At 37.9% G+C, this 20,635-nt stretch overlaps 2 protein-coding genes across 32 annotated transcripts in view; one reads left to right on the forward strand and one right to left on the reverse strand.

Moving 5' to 3' along the window:
- CERT1 (ceramide transporter 1) overlaps window positions 1-2,843 on the reverse strand; it is a 148,215-nt gene extending 145,372 nt beyond the window's left edge. For 9 of the 10 annotated variants that reach the window (XM_045393874.2, XM_015451613.3, XM_073993633.1 and 6 more), the window contains exon 1: window positions 2,109-2,614. In XM_045393874.2, coding sequence (XP_045249809.1) covers window positions 2,109-2,204 — 96 coding nt within the window. In that variant the 5' untranslated portion in view covers window positions 2,205-2,614. Of the gene's footprint in view, window positions 1-2,108; window positions 2,615-2,755 lie in introns of those variants that run through there. The other variant, XM_005557184.5, reaches the window with a different exon arrangement.
- Window positions 2,844-2,880: 37 nt separating this feature from the next.
- Window positions 2,881-20,635, forward strand: part of POLK (DNA polymerase kappa) — an 88,284-nt gene continuing 70,529 nt past the window's right edge. For 12 of the 22 annotated variants that reach the window (XR_012413748.1, XR_012413749.1, XR_012413753.1 and 9 more), the window contains exon 1: window positions 2,881-2,911. The gene's annotated coding sequence lies outside the window, so the exon portion shown is untranslated. Of the gene's footprint in view, window positions 2,912-10,811; window positions 10,927-20,635 lie in introns of all 22 variants that reach the window. The other 10 variants (XR_012413751.1, XR_012413750.1, XM_073993626.1 and 7 more) reach the window with 2 other exon arrangements.

Consider the following 20,635-nt stretch of genomic DNA (forward strand, 5'->3'; position numbering starts at 1 on the left):
TCTATACACTTAAGTGATTTATAAGAAATATGCTTCATAGGTATTTCCATATATTTCAGATTACCATATGGAAAATACCCTTTGAACTGGTATATTTCTAATATAAATTTACCCAAGCCCATTCCAAATCCACCCCATTTTGGGTGACAAACGAAACAAATTGTACCGGGACTTATTTACATTACTCAATGGAAGGAAAAGAACAAAAGCCGAGTTCTGATCCTTGTTTAAATTACCAGGTGAATATGAAGAATTCAAAATATATAATTTACATTTAAAAACATGCACCATACTCAGTATGAGTATATATATTCAATTTAGAATACCCTTGATTAAAAAGTTTCCAGAAAACACTGTATATAACCATAAATTGGTAAATCTCAGGAAAATTTCCTTCATAGCTATTAGCAAGAATACCAAAAGCTGTATTCCTATTCATTCTACATAAGAAGCAACAGTCAAAATTTAAGTTATTCACCTTCCACAGAGGTGATCAAATGCATTTGTATGCATTTAAATATCGAGATTGGTCTTCCATTTTTTGATCTATAGTATACCTACTCCACATAAAGTAAAACTCAGAGCACTGGTGACTTTTTCCCCCAGTCACTCCATTCCCCCAACCCCCAAAAAAGTAATTATCAGTAGGTCAAAATTACAATTTGTTTTGTAAAATACTCAACACATCACAATACTAATATGGCAGTCAGCTTCCCATCTTATGAGCAGTGATGAAACTATCAAAATCACTGAGAAGCAAGTAACCCACTTCCTATTATCAACTGAAAATGTGTACCTACTACACAATGTGTTCAATAGAGATTCCTAAATTACAGGATACATTTAATGTAAAGAAATCCTGAGGAGCTTCTCGTTACTGAAAACCTTGCATTGAAATTTCAAGAATGATCACAGCATCAATATACAACTAATTTTTCGGCTATACAAATAAAAGTCAACACTTGCAATCCTTAGTTCTGACTACTCATGCCTTTTCTAGTTCCCTTCTCATTAGCTTTCTACAGACATTATAAAAGCATTATATTAAACAATTCCACAAATAATGTCCAAGTGATGTGCCAAAGTATGAATACTGGAAACAGGGTGATTTCTTAATAGCCAGTAGCTGCACATGACATAGTATCTTATGACCAGCTTGTTGAGGGACTGGCCCAGCTCCCCCTCTCCAAGTTAACTGCTAGCTCCAGCCATTTCTAAAAAAGTTTAACAGGAAGGGGGAGAGAAGTCCAAAAGGCTATGTGAATCTTCTTATAGCAAAAACTTAAAAAAAAAAAAAATCCCAACCATGTAATATCAAGAGATCACCCATCCGCAGTTCTATAATGGCTGCTTTCCTAAAATTTTGATACACGGATTTTAAAAAATACATAAAAGGTAAAACATCTTTTCCCTACCCTGGACCCCTTACCGCAAAAAGAGTTTATTATTAAATAATGCTCTTCTTCCTGGACTAAAGATCAGTCTCCTTTCTCACATGTTTCAAGTTACTATGAATATTTCCTGTACCCATCACGTGCCGATTCAATATCTCTATTCTGAACTAAGGTACAGGGTGAGGGAGAAAGTCCTCCACATTAATCTGTCTCACTACATCTAACCTGGCGAGTTCAACACCTCAAATTTCAACACCAAGCTGAGTCGCTCCGGCTTCTGTCGAAACAGCTGCGTCCGCAGTGCCCCCCAACCTACTCGGCTTGGCATCCTCAGACAGACCAACCTCTTTTAAGAGGTCCGACTTGAACCGCTCCCGTGCCCAGTCGTTCGGACACCGCTGAAGCCCAACCCGGATTCCTTACACCCGGGACAGCTGCCGCCCTAGGTCCCAAGGCACGGCACGCATCTGGTCTCCCAAACTGGATCCCCGGTTGATACACCCTTTCCCTGGTCCTCGGCTGCCCCCGACGAGCCCTCGGGCAGCAAGGACAGGCCCCCTATATCCCCGCCTCATCCCTAGTCGCCGCAGCAGTACTCAGCCTCGCACCCCGGCACGTTCCGCGCCTCCCGCCAGCCCCACCCCACCGCCTCAGCGGATTGCCTCGCGGCAGGTGAGTCTGGCCAGGGGTCCCCTGGCACCACCGGTTGCTCACCTTACTGAGGACCCCGCAGCGCTCCACAGGCGGCCCAGATTCCGTCTCTGGATCCTCCTCCGAGCCCGACGAGTTCCAGCTCTGATTATCCGACATGGAGGCGCGACAGCCGAGCAGGAGACCGGCCCCCGCTCCCTCAACTGCGCCGGAGGAGGCGCCCAGTCCTCGGGGTGAAGGGTCGGGGGATGGCGAAGCGAAGAGTGCCAGCTCCGCTGTGGGGGGGAGCAGGAGGAGGGACGAAGTCCGCTCGCCGCGCCGCCGCCGCGCCTGACACCGAGCGGAGCGGGGAAGGAGGACGAGCGGTGAAGGAAGCCTACCCTTCCAGCCGTCAGCCGCCGCCGCCGTCGCCGGGACCCCTGCGTTGCGCCCGGTGCTGCCACCCGAACTTAGACCCCTCGATGCCAATTTCAAATAGCGAAGGAAAAGGGAGAAGAAGGGAAGAGAAAATCCGGCCGCTGAGACCCGAGTACACTCACACCTCCGCTACCGCCGCCATCTTGCTGCCTGGCCCACTATTTACCCTCCCCTCCCCTGTCCTTTCCCCTCCCCTTCGTCCTCCCATTCTCCCCTCCTCCTCCCCGCCCCGTCCCCCTCCCGGCGTCTGACGCGACACGCCAAGCGTGCGGGATCCTCCTCCCGCACCCTACCTCCGGCTCTCCCGGATGACGAGGGGTAGAAAAGTAGGAGGAGCGCAGTAAGGAGAGGGCGGGATAGGGATGCCGCTGTGCTGCATTCTGGGAAGGGCGTTGGTTCGTCGCTCGCCCAGCCTCCTGGGAGTTGTAGTCGCGATCCTGAGGTAACGGGTGAGTATCCCGCGCGGGGATCGCTTGTCGCCTTGGGGACTTGTCAGTCGGTGGGTGGGCTTCGTTTGACAGTTGCGTGACCTGCCTCTTGGCCTCGCTTCTATCCTTGCCTTGTGTGTTTATGACGAACCCTCCGGGCTTGCGGGCCAGGACGTGAGAGAGCTTTCTGCTGAAGATGACGGGCCTGCGTTGCAGGGCTGCTTGTCGAAAGCCCGGGAGCGCGTAGCCGCTTCCGCCTCAACCACGGGATGGGGTTTTGTGAGCTCCTAGTGCCAAGGGGGTTTTCTTTCCACCAGACCACCGCTGTAAATCTCGAGGGTCTTACCCATTAGAAGTTAGAATTCACATTTGACGTTTAAAGGAAGAATTTCCTTAGTACCTTCTGACAAGCACGCACTTCGCATTTTTAGATTTCTAGAATTTTCTTTGTGGAAAGTAATTTTGAGGTTGTCAGAGAATAAATAACGTTAGAAAGGTTTTTAAAGTAAAACAAGAATGTCAGATGATAGCCTGGGATTTTCTCTTAGTTGTAAATGAATATCTTACTGAGAACCACGTTAACCATGCCTGCCCCTCAAAGATAGGAAAGTTTGGATATATAGAAACTTTCTCGTATTAGAAATACGAGATTAGGGGATTAGGCAATAGGTGGCTATTTTTAAGACTAGGGTTGAATTAGCAGAAAGACCAAAAGAAGATCTAACAGCTCTTGTCAGTTGTCAAGGATAACTTTGATGGTGAGACCTTTGACTTTGTAGCTTCAGTAATTTCCTCTCGTTAGCTATTTTAATATAGTCGAGTTCCTGATAATTGCCAAGAGTAAAATTTGTTATTAAGCCTTAGAAAGAATACCTTTTTTACTACAAGGATGGGACAATAGGAGCGAAATTTCGAGTCTAAGGGAAAACGCTAGCCGAGTGCCGTGGCTCACGCCTGTAATCCCAGCACTTTGGGAGGCCGAGTTGGGTGGATCACCTGAGGCCGGGAGTTTGAGACCACCCCGTCTCTACTAAAAATACAAAGATTAGCCGAGCAGGGTGGCGGGTGCCTGTAATTCCAGCTCTTTATATCCTGGTTTCAAATCTAGGCTTGATGACCTTTTCCCATATCCCAGTCTCCTATTTTTTACTTCCTCAATGGGGGATTAATTACGATTCTAAATGTTTGGTAGCATGAAGCTAGGTTATCTCTATCGTGGCAGTGGATATTTAAGTAGGCATTGCCAATATGTATCTTGCTTTCTTTTACTTCCTTTTCTGACCATCCACACTCCATTTATATTGATGAATTCTTTTACTAATGTCAATTATTACTGTATTATGCTCATACTGCCATGTCTTATTCTGCAGCTTTGATCCTTAAGGTGACTTAGCATATCTGTCTAAGACTCCTTTATCTGTTGATTTTTACCATTTAAGGTTCCAAAGGCAGCTGTATTTTTGGAAAAGTGGGAGGGAAGAGGTAGATGGGGGGTACTCATTGATACCTTAATGCACTTCACAGCTACTTGAGAATATGTCAGATCCCACAAAAAGTTCTAACATTCGAGAATAAGACAGTGATTTCAGAAATGGAATTTCAAAGGGTGTGTAGGCCACCCTTTTTATTCTGTTTCCTGTTGTACAAATGAGAGCCAGGCTAGGAATGTTTCAAGGAGAAATATTCTTACTATTCAATGAAATTGAAAAATATATTCCCTTATCTTTTACTCATATCTGTTTGGTTTATGGGATAAAAACTTGTTAGGGTAGTTGGTATTTCATAGGCTTCACTATAACATTGAAAAACCTTTTAGTCTAAAAATCACACAGTACAGTACACTGATGAACAGTATTAGTGCCCACTCTTGGCATGTACACATGTTCTTTCTTTCGTTTTTATTTTGCTTAGCTTTTGAATTGCTTTTCCTGTTAGATTGAGAAATTATTTTATTAATATTTTAAAGGCATACTATATAAAGCAGTGTGGTGGTATCTTATGTATCAGTAGAATCATGATAGTTATTTTGTAAACGTGTTTTGCTTCCTGTTTTTTTCTAACCCTTTTATTGTTTCACTTCTATAATTTCAAATCCTTTTCTTCTTAGTCAAATAAGTTGAAAAAATATTTCTATAGAGCATACATGTTGCTATGGTGATAGCTTATGAAAATATAGTTTATCCCTGTTTAAGATCTTTATTAAGATCTTGCTATATGATCATCTGAGATACTATAAAAGTAAAATATAAACCATTTCTGTAGAGTCATTGTTTTCTAGCATTTTACTGTCTAGGTATTCTGACAATAATTATGTGTAGAAAGTGAATAAAGATTTTAAATTGCCTGTGACGTAGGAGGTTTTCAGTAAATAATAACCGATGAATGAAATAAGTTTAGCCTGGTTGATAATTGAAGGGAAGTTGTAGGAACTGCCATTAACAGGGCCCAAGAAAAAAATCACTAACGTGATTAAAATCAGTCAGAGACCAAAGAATCAAATAACATCATAGCTTTTTGTAAGTAGCAAGTGTCATTTGCTAAAGGCCTACAAAATGTCAAACATTGTTTTAGGTTCATTTGATTTATTCACTCTTCACAAAAATCCTGCAAGGTAGACATTATTCTTATTTTACACATGAGGAAATTAACATTCAAAGAAGTTAAGTAAATTGCCCAGATCATCACTAGTGAATAGTCTAGTCCAGGCTTTGGACCTTAGACGCTTGTAATACATAACTTTTAATACGTATAGAATTGATTTTAGATTGTCACTCAGGCATAATGGTACATACCTGTAGTCCTAGCTGCTCGGGGTGCTGAGGCGACAGGCTAGCTTGACCCCAGAGGTTTGAGGCTATAGTGAGCTGTGATCGTGCTAGTGTACTCCAGTGTAGGTGACAAAGTGAGACCCTGTCTCAAAAAAAAAAAAAAAAAAAAAAAAAAATTTCCAAAACACTATTATCCCAAATTATTTTAAATGATTAAACATTTGAGAATCTGTCAGAGCCAGATAGATTACGTTCTAGGTGTGTTACATAGTTTTTCTTTAGTTTAACGGTTTTCTTAAAAGAAAATTCACCCACATACATTTTTAAGGTACAATAACATAAGAGCCAGTTTACAATTCTTTTCTTGCTAGTGTGTACTAGCAAGTATATGTTCCAATTACCCATAAATAATTTAAATGATCTCTGGAGCCTCTTGCAACTATCACCTTGTCTTGTGTTGCTGCTAAAAGGAATAACGTGTTGATTTTAACATTTAGTATTATCAAGAAAAATAGTCATTGTCATTTACTATCATTTTATTTTTTATATTTTTGGTCATTTTATGAATAGTCCTGAGAAGCAGCAATAAAGGGATAGCGGAAAAACAACTTTATTAGAAATTATAATAAAAATAAAAATATAGCAAACTCAAATTTTTATTCCATATATTCTTGAAATAGGGAGGCCTTAAGCAGTCCTCCTGCCTTGGCCTCCCAAAGTGTTGAGATTTGACATGAGCCAACATGCCAGGCCCGATATTCTTTTCTCTATGGCTAAATTCCATTGTGTATATAGACCACATTTTCTTTATCCATTCATCCATTGATGGTTGATTCCATAATTTAGCTATTGTGACTACTGCTGTAATAAACATGTGAGGTCAGATAGCTCTTCAATATATTGATTTCCCTGTTGGATATATATCTAGTAGTAGAATTGCTAGATCATATAGTAGTTCTATTTTAAGTTTTCTGAGGAACCTCCATACTGTATTCCATAGTGACTGTACTAATTTACATTCCCACCAACAGTGTAGCAGGGTTCCCCTTTCTCCACATCCTTGCCACCATCCATTATTCCCTATCTTTTTAATAAAAGCCATTTTAGGCTGCCCATGGTGACTCATGCCTGTAATCCTAGCATTCTGGGTGGCTGAGGTGGGAGGATCACTTGAGCTGCTCAGGAGTTCAAAACCAGCCTAGGCAACATAGTGAGACCTCGTCTCTATTATAATAATACTTTAAAAAAATTTTTAAGCCATTTTGACTGGGGTAAGATGATACCTCATTGTGGTTTTAAATTGCATTTCTATGATGATTAGTGATGTTGAACATTTTTTTAATTTAACTCTTGGCCATTAGTATGCCTTCTTTTGAGAAATGTCTATTTTGCCCATTTTTAAATCGAATTATTTTTCTTTTATTGAGTTGTTTGAGCTCCTTATGTATTCTGGTTATTAATCCCTTGTCAGATGGATAGTTTGCAAACGTTTTCTCCTGTTCTGTGGGCTGTCCCTTCACTTTCTTGATGATTCACTCTGCCATGAAGAAGCTTTTTAGCTTGATATAATCTAATTTGTCTACATTTGCTTTGGTTGTCAGTGTTTTTGCGGTCTTACACAGAGAAGTCTTTGGCCAGGCCAGGAGTTGTGCCTCATGCCTATAATCCCAGCCCTTTGGGAGGCTGAGGCACAGGATTGCTTGACCCCAGGAGTTTGAGACCAGCCTGGACAACACAGGGAGACCCTACTTTCGCAAAAAGAATTTTAAAAGTTTAAAAATTAAAAATAAAATAAAATTAAAAATTTTAAAAATTAAAAGTTTAAAAAGTTTAAAAATAAATAAAGTTAAATGAATAAATAAAATTAGCTGGATGTGGTAGCACACACCTGTGGTCGCACACGCCTGTGGTCCCAGCTACTCAGGAGGCTGAGGTGGGAGGATCGCTTGAGCCCAGAAGGTCAAGGCTATAGAAAGCTGTGATTGCGCCACTGCATTCAAAGCCAGGTGACAGAGACCCTGTCTCCAAAAAAAAAAAAAAAACGAAAAAACAAAAAAACAGCATTTGGCCAGACCTATGTACTGGAGTATTTCCCAAATATGTTTTTCTAGTAGTTTCATAGTTTCAGATCTTAGATTTAGGTTTCTAATCCATTTTGATTTGATTTCTGTATCAAAAATCAAAAAGAGATGAGGAAGAAATATCTGAGAGATAGTCTCATTCTTCTGCATCTGGTTATCCAGTTTTCCCCGCACCATTTATTGAAGAGACTATTCTTTTACCATGATATGTTCTTGATTGCTTTGTCAAAAATTATTGGTTGTAAATGTGTGGATTTATATCTGCGTTCTCTATTCTGTTCCATTTGTCCATGTGTCTATTTTCTTGCCAGTATTATGGTCATTTGTTTACTATAGCTTTGTAGTATATTTCGAAGTCAGATAGTGTAATGCCCCCAGCTATGTTCTTTTCCCTTAGGACTGCTTTGGCTATTCAGAGTCTTTTGTGGTTTTATATACATTTTAGGATTCTTTTTCTATTTCTGTGAAGAATGTCACTGGTATTTTGATAGAGATTGCATTGAATCTGAAAATTGTTTTGGGTAGTATTGTCATTTTAACAATATTCTTCCAATTCCACAAGCTTGGAATATCTTTCCTTCTATTTGTGTCTTCAATTTTCTTCATCAGTGTTTTGTAGTTTTCTTTTATAAATCTTTCACTTAAGGTAATTCCTAGGTATTTTATATTATTTGTAACTATTATAAATGTTATACTTTAGCAGCAAACAATATGAAAAAGAAATCAAGAAAGCAATCTAAATAAAAAATGTCTGTACTGACTTTTGTATGTTAATTTTGTATCCTGAAACTTTACTGAATTTATCAGTTCTTAACAACTTTTTGGTGGAGTCTTTAGGGGTTTTGTAAATATAAGATTATGTTGCCTACCAACAAAGATAACTTGAGTCCTTCCTTTGCAATTTAGATGCCCTTTATTTCTTTCTCTTGTCTGATTGCTGTGACCAAGGCTTTCAGTATTATGTTAGGTAACAGTGGTGAAGGTGGGCATCCTTGTCTTGTTCCAGATCTTAGAGGAAAGGCTTTCAATATTTCCCCATTCAGGATGATGCTAGCTGTGGTTTTATCATATGTGGCCTTTATTATCTGGGATTATGTTCCTGCTATTCCAGTTGGCTGAGGGTTTTTATCATAAAGAGATGATGAATTTGTCCAATACTTTTTCAGTGTCTATGAAAATGGTCGTATGTTTTTTGTTCTTGATTCTGTTAATGTGATGTATCATGTTTATTGATTTGAATATGTTGAACTGTCCTTGCATCCCTTGGATGAATCCCACTTGATCATGGTGAAGGATCTTATTAATGTGATTAGCTAGTATTTTGTTGAGAATTTTTGCATGTATGTTCATCAGTAATATTGGCCTATAGTTTTCTTTTTTTGTTGTGTCCTTATTTGGTTTTGATATCAGGGTAATGCTGGCCTTGTAGAATTAGTTTGGAAGTATTCCCTCTTTGATTTTTTTTATTTTTATTTTTATTTTTGTGGGGTGGAGAGTTTGAGTAGAAGTGATATTAGTTTTTCTCGAAATGTTGGGTAGAATTCAGCAGCGAAGCCATCAGGTTCCAGGCTTTTCTTTAATGAAAGACTTTTTATTGCAGCTTCCATCTTGTTACTTACTGGTCTGTTCAGGTTTTCAGTTTATTCCTGTTTCAATCTTGGTAGGTTGTAAGTGTCCAGGAATTTATCCATTTCTTCTAGCTATTCCAATTTGTTGGCATATAGTTGCTCATAACAGTATATAAAGATTCTTTGTATATCTGTGGTCTCAGTTGTTATGTCTACTTTTTCATTTCTGTTTTTATTTATTTGAATTTTCTTTCTTTTCTTTGTCTAAAGTTTTGTCAATTTCATCTTTTGAAAAAAACTTTTGTTGATCTATATTTTTTAGTCTCAATTTTATTTACTGCTGTTCTTACCTTTATTATTTATTTTCTTCTACTAATTTTGAGTTTGGATTGTTCTTGCTTTTCTAGTTTTTGAGATGCATTGTTAGGTTATTTATTTGAAATTTTTCTCCTTTTTTGATGTAGACATTTATTATTGTAAACTTCTCTCTTAGTACTGCTACTTTTGCTGTATCCCATAGATTTTGGTATTTTGTATTTCCATTGTCATTTGATTCAGAATATTTTTAAATTCCCTTCTTAAATAGAGACAGGGTCTCACTTTGTCACCTAGGTTGGAGTGCAGTGGTGTGATCATGACGCACTGCATCTTCAATCTCCTTGGCTCAGGGGATGCTCCTGCCTCAGCCTCCTGAGTAGCTAAGACGTTAGGCACACACCACCAAGCCCAGCCAACCCAGGTATTGTTATGCTTCCCAGGCTGGTACTCAAACACTTGGCTTCAAACAAGGTCCTTCCGCCTTGACCTCTCGAAGTGCTGGGATTATAGGCATGAGCCACCTTGCCCTGCCAGGAACAAGTCATTTGATTTGAACTTGCTCGAAATTAAATCAAACAATTAATTAATTAATTTTTTGTATTGTTTCCGAGGTTCCTCTTGTTAATGATTTCAAGTTTTTTTCCATTGTGGTTACAAAAGATATGTGATATGATTTCTACTTCATTGACTTTGTTGAGACTTGTTTTGTGGCCTAAGATGTGGTCTGTTCTGGAGAATGTTTCATATGCTGATGAAAAGGTTGTCTGTTCTGCAGCAGTTGGGTGAGATTTTTTATGTCAATTAGGCCTATTTGGTCTAGTTTAACTCCCCTGTTTCTTTGTTGATTCTTTGTCTGTATGATTTGTCCTTTCCTGAGAGTAGGGTGTTGAAGTCTCCCTACTATTATTATATTGTACTCTCTCTCTCCCTTTGTGTCTCTCAATATTTGCTTTATAGACTTGAGTATTCTGGTATTGGGTGCTTAGATATTATTAATTGTTATATCCTTTTGCTGAATTGACCTGTTTATCATAATATAGTGACCTTCTTGGTCACTTTTTGGAGTCTTTGACTTATAGTCATATTTTATTTGATGTGTTAACTATTCCTGTTCTTTTCTGGTTTCCCCTTGCGTGGAATATCTTTTTCCATTCCTTCACTTATAGTGTTATATGTGTCTTTGTAGGTGAAGTGGATTTCTTGTGGGCATTGTATGATTTGGTCTTTCTTCTTTATCCAGTCAGCTACTCTGTGTCTTCTAATTGGAGACTTGAGTTCATTTACATTCAGTGTTAATATTGGTAAGTAAGAACTTATTATTGCCATTTTGTTGCTTGTTTTCTGGTTCTTTTGTACTTCTCTCTTTTCCTTTGTGTGTTCTTTTGTGGTTAAGTGATTTTCTCTGATAGTATGTTTTAATTAATTGCCGTTTATTTTTAGTGTATCTATTACAGGTTTTTGCACTGTGGTTACCATGAGGTTTATTAAAAAGTTTTAGAGTTATGACAAGTTATTTTAAAACAATGAAAACTTATCTTAGATAACGAAGAAAAAAATAGAAACTAACAAAGAAAGAAACTTAAAAACTTCTACACTTTAGCTTCATCGCCCCTAAATTTTGACTTTTTATTGTCTCAACTTACCTATTTTTATATTGCCTATCTCTTAACAGGTTGCTGTAGCTACTATTGTTTTTAACAAGTTTGTCTTTTAGACTTCATACTAGAATTATGAGAGGACCAACAACAATTATAGTATTAGAATATCCTGGGTTTGTCTGTGTACTTACTTTTACCAGTGCATTTATTTTATTTTTGTTTTCAGAGACAGGGTCTTGCCTCTTCACCCAGGCTGGAGTGCAGTGACATAATCATAGCTCACTGTAGTCTTGAACTCCTGGCTCAAATGATTCTCCCAACTTAGCCTCCTAAGTATCTGGGACGATAGGCATTTGCCACCATGCTCAGGTAATTAGAAAAAAGAAATTTTTTTAGAGATAAGGTCTTATGATGTTGCCCAGGATAGTCTTAAACTCCTAGCCTCAGTCAGTCCTCTGCTGACTCAGCTTTCTAGGTAGCTCGTATTACAGGCATGAACCACAGTGCCTGTAATAGACTAGCAGTGGGTTTTATACCTTTAAATGTTTTCTTTTTGCACATTTTTTTTTCTCTGAGATTGAAGAGCTCCCTTTAGTATTTCTTGTAAAATGAGTCTGGTGATGGTGAATTTTCTCAGTGCTTGTTTGTCTAGGAAAGTCTATCTTTCTTTTTTTGTAGTTGAAGGATAGATTTGCTGAATATAATATTCTTGAATGGCAGTTTTTTCTTTCAGCACTTTGAAAATGTCATCCGCACTCCCTCCTGGCTTATTTGGTTCCCATTGAGGAGTCTGTTGCCAAACAAATTGAAGCTCCTTTATATGTTACTTGCTTCTTTTAACTTGCTACTGTTAAGATCCTCTCTTTGTCCTTGACATTTGAGAGTTTGATTATTACATGCCTTGGGGTAGTTTTATTTAGGTCAAATCTGTTTGGTGTTCTCTGGCCTGAATATTGATAATTTTTCTTAGATTTTGGGAGGCTTTATTTTTTTGAATAAACTTTCTACTCCTGCTCTTGCTTAGCTCCTTGAATACCAGTAATTCTTAGATTTGCTCTTTTGAGGTGATTTTCTGTATCTTCTAGGCAATCTTCATTCCTTTTTATTATTTTTTTTCCTCATCTATGTGTTTTAAAATAGCCTGTCTTCTAGCTCACTGATTGTTTTTTCTGATTGATCCACTATGTTGTTGAGAGCCTCTAATGATTTTTTTAGTTCAGCAAACATATTTCTCAGTTCCACCAAGATTTGTTTGATTTTTTATTGTTTTAAACTCTGATAATTTTCTCTGATACATTTCTAAATTTATTTTTTGTGTTATTTTGGATGTCACCGAGTTTCCATAAAATCACTATTTTGTATTCATGGTCCAAGAGTTCACGAATCACTCTCTCATTAGGGTTAGTCACTGGTTCCTTGCTTTGTCCATTTGAGGAGATCATGGTTTGCTCTTGTTTCTTTTGGATGTAAATCTATGTCTTTGCACTGAAACATTATTTGCTTATTTTAGACTTCTCTGACTAGTTTGGTTTTTATTGGACATGTTTGCTTAGAGATTCTTTGTAACTTACCTGTTGAATTTCTTTCTTTTTCTTTTTTTTTTTTTTTTTTTTTGCTACGTCACTCTGCCTCTTTTTTGGCACTAGATGGAGCCTTGATTCCAGGTTTGCCTCTAGCCTAGTAAAGGATCAGATTGCTGCCTGTTAGGATTTGAGGAGGTCCCGAAGGTGATATCTCAGCAGTGTAGAAAGGCTGGCTAGGGGTTTGTACCCAGGGGACCTGTGGAACGTACCTCCTGCCTAGTGGTCCTGCCGAACAAGTACTCTGATTTGGTGTCTCCTTTGACTAAGTTAAAAGAGCAGAGTTTCCAAGACTGGGAGTGATAGTCCTCCCTTCCCCCTCTGTCTCTGAGTGTCCTCAGGGCTATTTTTCCCTTTGCATACTTATGATGCTTCCCATGGGTTGAGTCAGCGACCCCATGGGCCACCAGGACCCCAAGATGGTGAGGGAAACTGGTTGTCTACTTCAGTCTCACTTTTTCCAGTTTAGACACTGTGAGTCAGGGAAATTTTCCACATACTTGGTGTCAGGCAGGTTGTGGGAAGGGGTGTCATAGATACTGAATTCTGATTCTTTTTATGGCTGCTTGGAGTTTTTTTCACTTTTTTGTGTCCCTTGGAACCGTTTGATCTACAAATTGAGTTATGGGATATTGCTAGCAATAATCTCAGCACCATATATTTGTTTTTGGTTTTCGCTAGTGAGGGAATGAAGCCAGCTTACTTCTACTTACCGTTTGGAACCCAAAACTGGTTTCAGAACTCTTAATGGTGTTAATAAAAGCCACTGAAAAGAAGACTGCAAAAATGAGGTTTCTATGCTTTTCTGCTTTCAAAGATGTTATACTGTGGAAAACAATATGAGAGCTGAAATATGATATAAAAATGATTTCCTATTGGATCATCTTTTTAGGTGATTCCATTTTATTTTTTAATTATTTTATTTTTAGCATATCTCCCAAGAAATAATTCATGAGTAATGGTTAAATAAACCCTAGGATGATGAAATACTAAAATACAGAGCATAGGAAAAACAGGATCCCTAAGATTCTGTTATGCATTTTAAATTAATAAAGAGGATGAATACATTCAGATAGTAATTGTAGGATAGAATCAGTTTTATTCTTTAAAAAAAAAAAAGAATCCTTTTTTCTTTGGAAAACTTCTAAGAAATATGATATATTAATGTTTACAAATAAAGTTGCTCAAAGAAGAAACTCAGAAATAAAAGACCCTGGTGGTATATAAGGGCTAGTGTAACTACATTCTTCAATTTTATTTTACAACCAAACCTGAGTTGGTTTATATTTCCTTCCCCATCTCAGGGTTAGCTGTTGTAATTCATTACAAAATAAGAATAATTTGCCTAAATAAGATACTCTTTATCTTAAAGGTCAAAGCACATCGTAATATACTGCTAGTTGATTTATCTTTGTCCAATCTAGTAAATTTTTTTGCATTACAAAATAGAAAATATTATATATGAGTGTATTTATTAAATACTTATCCATTGGGATATCTAAATGTCATTTTAGTTAGAAATACCTAAAATATTAAAATCATTTTTCAGGTTTCCATATAAAAAAGGTATGTCTGTCATGTAGATCACACCATAGAAATCAGTTCGTAGTAGAACCATACTGTGTAAATTGCAATCTAAGAGAATTACCAAGAACCAAAGTAAAGTCAAGGGGATCAATGACTAATATGCAGTAATATTTACCGTAGCCCCCATGCAGATATGTGAAAAGATGTGTAAAGTTAAGAAATACCTGTAAACTCCAGATACAAAGGCTTTCTGCAAACAAAGACCTTTGCTTCTTTCTAGGGATTATTGCTAGTTTTATTGTGGAATGAGAACCCAAACTGTTTTGTGATTAAGTTAAACAGGTACATGATTCAAGGTAGGTTTTGTAGGTTATGTTCTTGAAAGAAGGCCTGGGAATTTTTAAAGCCTTGGAAAGCCTTGGTTGTTTTTTTTGTTTGTTTGTTTTTGCTTTTTTGTTTTTCACTAAAGAGTGTTTTTTGAAAACTAGAAAACAATTTAAAATATGCATAATGAGGATTCTGGGGAGGTGAGGAAGGCATCTATGTTGCATGTCAGAGACAGATAAAACTTTAAGATTGTAGGCTGGGCGCCATGGCTTAAAACTGTAATCCCAGCACTTTGCGGGCCGAGGCAGGCAGATTACCTGTGGTCAGGAGTTCAAGACTACCCTGACCAACATGGTGAAACCCTGTCTCTAATAAAAATACAAAAATTAGCTGGGTGTGCTTTCGGGCGCCTGTAATCCCAGCTACTCAGGAGGCTGAGGCAGGAGAATCACTTGAAACCAGGAGGTGGAGGTTTCAATGAGCCAAGATTGCGCCACTGCATTCCAGCCTGGGTGACAAGAGTGAGACTCCATCTCAAAAAAAAAAAAAAAAAACCTTTCAGATTGTAAAAAGGGCAGATAAGAGGAAGCAGGAATAGGAGAAGGTTCTCATAGAGAATACGATAACCTGTTTTATCTCTGTACTTTGAAGATAGGGGTGGACAGTTCACTGAACAGGTTTAAATCTAGGAACTGAGTCAGTTCCAGGTGCCTCCCTTAAATACTTGAGGGTTGAATGACTGTGTTAACTCATCTGAAACCAACCTAGGATTAAAATTTTAGAAGAGACTGGAGTTTAATTGACTGCTCTCCTCGCTTTGGATCTTGGAGAAGTCAGTGCTGTCAGCAAACATCTGTTTAAACATGTGGAATAGCTGCACTTTGGAGAGCAAAAGTTATTTTAGTACTTTAGGAATATGAAGTAAATTATGTATAAGTTTATTTGCTTTTAAATTTTTGAGAAACTTCTTCTTCCAGTAGGGAGAAGTAAGCTGCACATGACTGAAAACCTAGAAAAAAAATACAAACATCAGTTACTTGTGGGGTCTGGAACAAAAAGCAGATAGATTTTGGAAGGTATCAAACTTTGACAAAGCAACCCTTACAGAGTGAGATTCTCATTCTTTGCAGCTTTGCCTTGAGGGCAGACACAGTATGGCACAACTAATGTTCCACTAGGAAGCCCCTCATTATTCTGTCCAAAAGAACCAGGGAAAGGGGGCCAGTGCTACCAAAGAGTAGGGAAGGAACCCAAGAGAAGAGAGAGCCAGAGAATGGAAATTCTAAATGCCATATAAAAGCTTCACCTGACTTTCTGACTGGCATAGTCTACATGCATGCCCAGGGCAAATTGAAAGCAATCTGAACTGAGATCTGAGTCTCTCTCCTCACCAGACATAGAGAGTTTTCAGTTAGGGTTTATTTGCCTGCTAAAACAAAAATATTAACACTCTTCAGAAAGATTAACCAGAATCCAGAGTTCTTACAACATAGCATTTACAATATCCAGGATACAATTACTTGATATATGAGCCAGGGAAATGTGAACTATTTTCAAAGAAAAGACAAGTCAATAGATGATAACCCCAAGATGATCCAGATGTTGGAACTATCTGACAAAGACTTTAACCCAACTATTAAAACTGTGCTTAATGAAGTAAAGAAATATGTTTGTATCACTAAAAAGAAAGGAAATCTCAGCAAAAAAGATAATATAAAAAATCAAATGGAAACTGTAGAACTAAGAAATACAGTATCTGAAATCAAAATGATGTTACTAGATGGACTTAATAGCAGAATGGAAATGACAGAGGAATTGGTCTGTCAGTTTGAAGATAGCAATACAAAATAACCAATATGAAGAAGAGTAAGGGAAAAGATTAAAAAAAAAACAACAGAAAAGGAAACTCAGGTACCTGTGGAACAATAGCAAAGGAGTAATAACAGGAGTAACAGGTAATTGAACCTCCAAAGGGAGATGAGAGAGAGATTAAAGGAAGAAGAAGAAACAATCATAATGGCCACAACTGTCTCAAAAAGGGAAAACATACATAGAGGAACAACAATTTCAGTGATCATGGCCTTAGCAGAAATAATGGAGGCTAGAAAACAGTGGAGCAACATCTTTAAAGTACTGAAAGAAAAAAAAAACTGTCGATTCAATTCTAAATCTGATGAAAATATCTTTTGAGAATGAAGATAAAACTGGCATCTTAGGCGTAGTTGTATATTTGGCATACTGATTAAGAATGCGGGCTTCAGAGACAGAATCTGGATTTGAGTTTCAGCCTGAGTACCTCTTGTGATCATGGGCGAATTATACAAATTCTCTAACCTCAATTTCCTTATGTGTTAAAGATACTTTAATGAAATATCTAAACTAATGAGTAATCATGAGTAGCAATGAGAGGATGCTTCCTAAGCACTTAGTATCTGCTTGGCAAATGGTAAATTGTTGGAAAACATTAGTTACCATTTATATATGCCTGTTTTTAGCTTTCATAGTAAATATAACCAACCTTTATAGAATTTCGTATTTTCTATTTTTATCTATTTCATTTTTGTTCAACTTTAGAGAGGTTGGCTCTATCTTGAAAAGGGAAGGGCGAGACTCCGTCTCTTTAAAAAAAACTAGGCGGGCGAGGTGGCGGGCGCCTGTAGTCCCAGCTACTCCGGAGGCTGAGGCAGGAGAATGGCGCAAACCCGGGAGGCGGAGCTTGCAGTGAGCTGAGATCCGGTCACTGCACTCCAGCCCGGGCTACAGAGCAAGACTCCGTCTCAAAAAAAAAAAAAAAAAAAAAAAAAAAGAAAAAAGGGAAGAAACCACTGACAGTATTGTAAAAGAGAAATCACTTTTACTACTGCTTTGACTTCAGCAAAAACAAAATTTAGGAAGCTCTTATTTTCAGAAAAGGAAATGAGAGGGGACATTTTTCTGTCCTAGAAAACAATACCCTCAGCACCTAATTAATAAGATTTTTGCTATGTAAATTAAGCGTTATCCAGTCATTCTTTGTCCCATTTGGTGCCCTTTTGTTTGGTTTGTCTCCTTATTTCTTTTCTTTTTCAATATTTTTCATGGTATTTTAAAATGATAATTTAAACAGTTGGAGATAAACTTCTGATTTAATGTGACTTTTTTTTTTTTTTTGGAGACAGTCTTGCTCTGTTGCCCAGGCTGGAGTGCAGTGGTGCCATCTTGGCTCACTGCAACCTCCGCCTCCCAGGTTTAAGTGATTCTCATGCCTCAGCCTCCTGAGTAGCTGGGATTACAGATGTGCAACACCACACCCAGCTAATTTTTGTATTTTTAGTAGAGACGTGTTTTGCCATGTTGGCCAGGCTGGTCTCGAACTCCTGGCCTCAAGTGATCCACCTGCCTCAGCCTCCCAAAGTGTTGGGGATATGGGCATGAGCCACCGCACCTGGCTTAATGTGAATATTTTAATACCTAAAACCATTTATTTTCCTTTGAAGTAAAAGATAGAGGTATCTAAAATAGATAAAGAGAGTCAGCTAGGTATGTGGAGTTTATCTCTCAGTCTGATTGGAGTTTTAATGTTCATAAGCATAAACCATAAGATACCCCTTTTGACTTTGTTTCTGTATTTGATATGAATGGTAGTGAAGGATATTGTGTATTAAATTTGGCTTTTAAATATAATTCATTACATAAAAAAGTCTCCAAGGAGGTTATGCTTTGTTTTATTCCTTCTAAAAATAATTATATAATCAAACATGTTTTTTTTTAATTCCAGTTGTTGGAAATCTTAAGATGTTGTTTTGGCCAGGTGCAATGGTTCACACCCCTAATCTCAGCACTTTGGGAGGGCAAGGCAGGAGGATTGCTTGAGCCCAGGAGTTCTAGAGCAGCCTGGGCATGTGAGACACTGTCTCTGCAAAAAAATAAAATAAAATTAGCTAGTTTTGGTGGTACACACCTGTGGTCCCAGCTACTTGAGAGGCTGAGGTGGCAGGATTGTGTGACTGTACTCCAGCCTGGGTGACAGAGTGAGACACTGTCTCAAAAAATATATATATATATATATACACACACACACACATATATATACATGTGTATGTGTATATATATGTAGTTTTATTCTTAGATCAACTATTTGGACTTTGCTGTTGACATACATACCTGCTTTTCTTCTCTTAACCTGGTAGTTTTGCTTTCACTTAAATTTTTAATTCTTTTTATAAGGTATCTCAAAATCTTTTTGGAAAGGAATAGATAACCAGGCAGGCTGATAGGTAAGAAGACCACTTAAGTGTTAAAGAATTCCTTGTGTATTCCTTAAAATATCTGTCTTATTAAGACCAGTGCCTAAAAATGTATGGGCACAGATATTCATCACAGCATTTTTTATAATAGAGAAAAATTAGAAACAACCTAACTGCTGTCATTAAGGAGCTGTTATATAAAATATAGTTCAACCATACAGTGTAATACTGCACAGCCATTAAAAGTAATATTAGAATATTGGTACTGTCAGACAAAGATTTTGAAGCACGAAGTTAAAGTTCAACCATCCCCAAATGGCCAAACTAAATTCAGATACCCAGACACATCATGATGGCATGGAAAATTTCCTTTCATACAGTCTTAAATAAAGAACACAGACTGCAAAACGATATGTGGGATGAAATCAACTATGTCTAAAATGTATAGATTACACACTTATACTCCATATAAGTAGAAAAAATATGGAAGAAAAAATGATTCTATAGTTCCATAATTATTTAAATAAAAATAATTCTATGATTAAGAGGGGGAAAAAGGTTACAAAGCAGTATGAATAGCAATGATGTCATTTTTGTATAAAATATGTGAGGAAATAGACATAGAAGAAAGTAATGAAGTATCCCAAAATATTATATTAATGATCATTCTCTCTGGATTGTTGCATGATATATTTATTATCTTTGTTTCCCTTTTATGCATTCTGATATAAAATTTTTTTGTAGCAAACATGAACTTTTATAATTGGAATAAACATTGATGCTATATTAGAATTAGAGTGTGTTGGAGCATGGTGGCTCATGTCTGTAATTCCAGCACTTTGAAAGGCCTAGGCAGGAGGATCACATGAGGCCAGGAGTTCGAGACCAGTTTGGGCAACATAGCAAGAACTCCACTCTACCAAAAAAAAAAAAAAAAAAAAATTCAGGCAAGGTGGCACATACATGTAGTCCTACCTGCTCTGGAGGCTGAGTCAGAAGGATCACTTGAGCCCAGAAGTTTGAGGTTACAGTGAGCTATGATTGTGCCACTGCACTCCAACCTGGGCAACAAAGCAAGATCCTGTCTCTTAAACAAAAATAGAGAGAATATAATGAAATAGATATTATAAAATATAAAGTTATGTATTTTCATTACATTAAGTGAATATAGTTATCCCTTGATATCCATGGGGGATTGGCTCCCGGACCTCCCACAGACACCAAAATCCATGAATGCTCAAGCCCCTGATATAAAATGGCATAGCATTTATATATAACCTTTATATAGTCTTCCATAGACTTTAAATCATCTGTAGATTCTTTAGAATACCCAATTGTGTTAGTCCATTTGCATTGCTTTAAAGGAATATCTGAGACTGGGTAATTTATAAAGAAAAGAGATTCATTTTGACTCATGGTTCTGCAGGCTATATAGGAAGCATGGGGCCAGCATCCGCTCTTGGTGAGGGCCTCAGGAAACTTCCAATCATGGTAGAAGGCAAAGGGGAGGCAGGCACATTACATGGAGAGAGCAGGAGCAAAAGAGAGAGGGGGAAGGTGCCACACTTTTTTTAACAACCAAATCTCTTGTGAACTCTGAACTCAGAGCAAGAACTCACTTATTAACACAAGGAGGGCACTAAGCCATTCATGAGGGTCATAGGTCATGACCTACCCCCATGACCCACCCCCGTGACCTAAACACCTCCCACTAGGCCCCACTCCAACATTGGGGATCACATTTCAACATGA

The sequence above is a fragment of the Macaca fascicularis genome, chromosome 6, assembly GCF_037993035.2.
Source record: "Macaca fascicularis isolate 582-1 chromosome 6, T2T-MFA8v1.1".
In the NCBI taxonomy this organism is placed as follows: Eukaryota; Metazoa; Chordata; class Mammalia; order Primates; family Cercopithecidae; genus Macaca; species Macaca fascicularis.